The following is a 2,730-nucleotide window of genomic DNA, read 5'->3' on the forward strand; positions in this document are numbered from 1 at the left end:
TATATATATATATATATATATATATATATAGAAAGAGAGAGAGAGAGAGAGAGAGATGGCTAGTGTAACTCTTTAGATCTGCTTCTCCATCAGAGAATGACACTCCACCTGTCTCAGATATTTTATCTTCAAAATCTGCATCTGTGAGTCTTTTATTTTTAAGCCCCTATCATACCTCACCAGAACCTGTTAGACTGGCTAGACTGGTCATGGCATATTACAACCAATAAAATTCATACTTCCAATTTTCTTTTTTTTTTTTTTTCAATTTTCAATTTTGATGTTTTCTCAGTGTAGCTACATGTGTGTTTTAACTTGATTGCAATACTGAGGAGCTCCACTAAGCTTTGCAATTACAAGGGCAAATAATATACTCTACAGTATATGGTGTTGGTAAGCAATGAAGTTCACCAGGCTAGGGGTACTAAGAGCATTGTTTACTTATATCTTTGATTTATGTGGTTTTTCATGATGGAACTATCATTGAAGACCAAATGTCTGTATATATAATTAGCATTTCATTCTAATTGGGGTTCTACCTAGTCATTGGGTTGGTATATAATGGGAAAAGATTAACATTAAACAGAGACATGAGGTGGGAGGGAAAGGGAAAGAAAAGGGAAATTGCATGGAAATGGAAGGAGATCCTCATTGTTATACAAAATTACATATAAGAGGTTGTGAGGGGAATGGGAAAAAATACAAGGAGAGAAATGAATTACAGTAGATGGGGTAGAGAGAGAAGATGGGAGGAGAGGGGAGGGGGGATAGTAGAGGATAGGAAAGGCAGCAGAATACAACAGTTACTAATATGGCATTATGTAAAAATGTGGATGTGTAACCTATGTGATTCTGCAGTCTGTATTTGGGGTAAAAATGGGAGTTTATAACCCACTTGAATCTAATGTATGAAATATGATATGTCAAGATATTTGTAATGTTTTGAACAACCAATAAAAAAGACAGAAAACTCAATGCTTCTTTAAAAAATAATGTACATTGAAAATCCTGAGGAATGGTGTTCTCACCCACCAAATGCCTTTTCATTATTGAGAAATGGATTCCTTTAGTTAGGAGTTCATACTATCCCAGAGAAAATTCGGATACAGGGGTCTATTGACTTGTGATTCTATAAAAGAAGGAGATTCCACTCTCAATCTCTCCTGCTTGGTTTCTTTCATTTGGGTTTAGAAATCAGTGACATTGTTGAAAACTTGCACTTACTCTGTCTCACTCCCTTGGCAACATTATTAACATTGTTAGCGATGGACTCCTCAGGACTGATCTACCCACCAGACCCCCACTGTGAAACTATTTTTCTATGTCTTTTCCATGTCTCTCCAACTGGTCTCAGTTGAACTTCCTTCAGGAAAGGCAAAAAAGAGATCACCCATCCAGGGTCACCCTGACTGAAGCATGGTGAATATGAAATGAATAAAACAATGTCATTGATGACAAACTACACTAAGGCAGGCCTGCACCATGGAGGGATATGGAGGCATTTACAATGAAGATTTCCCTGATAACTGGAGAAATTGTACCTATAGATATGGACTTGACCTTCTCTTAAACAAAATGAAGAGTTGTACAGATACACATCTCCTGAGACCACTTCACACTGAGCAGAGTATGCTGTCACTGTACCAGGAACATAAAATTGGATATATTTTGTTCATTATTTCTCCATGGGACTGGAGAACAGCTGAAAGGGAACTGAATTTCTAGTCCATATTTCAGGAAGCTAACTCTTTAGAGTTTAGAAAGCTTTATCAGAGCAAGAAGGAGCTTTTGTCCTTAGGAGAGGTTTTGGTCTCACTTTTCCTTCAACTTGGACCACTGTGGTAATTGTAATTGCCTGCATATGAACAGCAGGAGTAATCAGCCTCATCCTCCAGCTGCAGCCCAGAGATGGTCAGAGAGGCTGTGTTGCCAGTCTTGGAGCCAGAGAAGCGAGAAGGGATCCCTGAGGGACGACTACTAACACCATAAATCATGAGTTTATGGGTTGTTCCTGGACGATTTTGGTACCAGGAGACTTCATTATATTTCCCAATGTCACTGCTGGTTCCAGCACAGGAGATGGTGACTGACTGTCCAGGAGTTCCAGAGATGGAGGGAGGCTGAGTCAGAGCACACTGGGCCCAGAAACCTGAAAAGAAGAGAAAACTCATGATGTTGAATCAGACCCTGGCCAAGGTAAACCTGAGCAGGAGGAGACAAAACCTTAGCCCAGATTTCCCCAAGACCCCCTTTTCTGCAAATGTCACACAGGTACCCTGATTGAGAAATGTGAGGACAAGTAGAGTCCAAGCCATGGTGGTGGTACCCCAGCACTAGAGACTCCTGAGACTCCAGCACTAGACCTGGCATCTCCAGACTTATTTATCTGCTTCATTGCCTCAGAGAAATGAGGGAGGTCCTCAATGCAAATCTGCTTCCTGCATCTGCCTCTCCTCAGCCCACTCTAGCCTTTCCTGAACTCTACACTTTTACATCTCTATCCTGAAGAGTTCAGATGAGCAGATTTAATCTCCCTGTCTTAGATTTCCTAAGGATCAGAAACATAAATTGTCTATTCTTGCTTGAACAGGAAAGATCTGCTGAAGTCCATCATCTCTATGAGCACCTAGCTCTTCAGTGTCTCTGCTGAGATCTCACTGTGTCTGTCACCCTCCAGGCCTGGGTCACACCCCACAGTGTCCTCTTCTGGTGCTCATCCTCCAAGATCTC

General features: G+C 40.9%; 1 gene segment (V, D, J or C); it reads right to left on the minus strand.

Moving 5' to 3' along the window:
• Positions 1 to 1,823: 1,823 nt before the first annotated feature.
• Positions 1,824 to 2,318, minus strand: LOC107134436. The segment is given in 2 exon segments: positions 1,824 to 2,149; positions 2,276 to 2,318. Coding segments are annotated over 2 exon segments (366 nt in total).
• Positions 2,319 to 2,730: the final 412 nt, after the last annotated feature.

This window comes from Marmota marmota, unplaced genomic scaffold (assembly GCF_001458135.2).
Source record: "Marmota marmota marmota unplaced genomic scaffold, marMar, whole genome shotgun sequence".
Classification (NCBI taxonomy): Eukaryota; Metazoa; Chordata; class Mammalia; order Rodentia; family Sciuridae; genus Marmota; species Marmota marmota.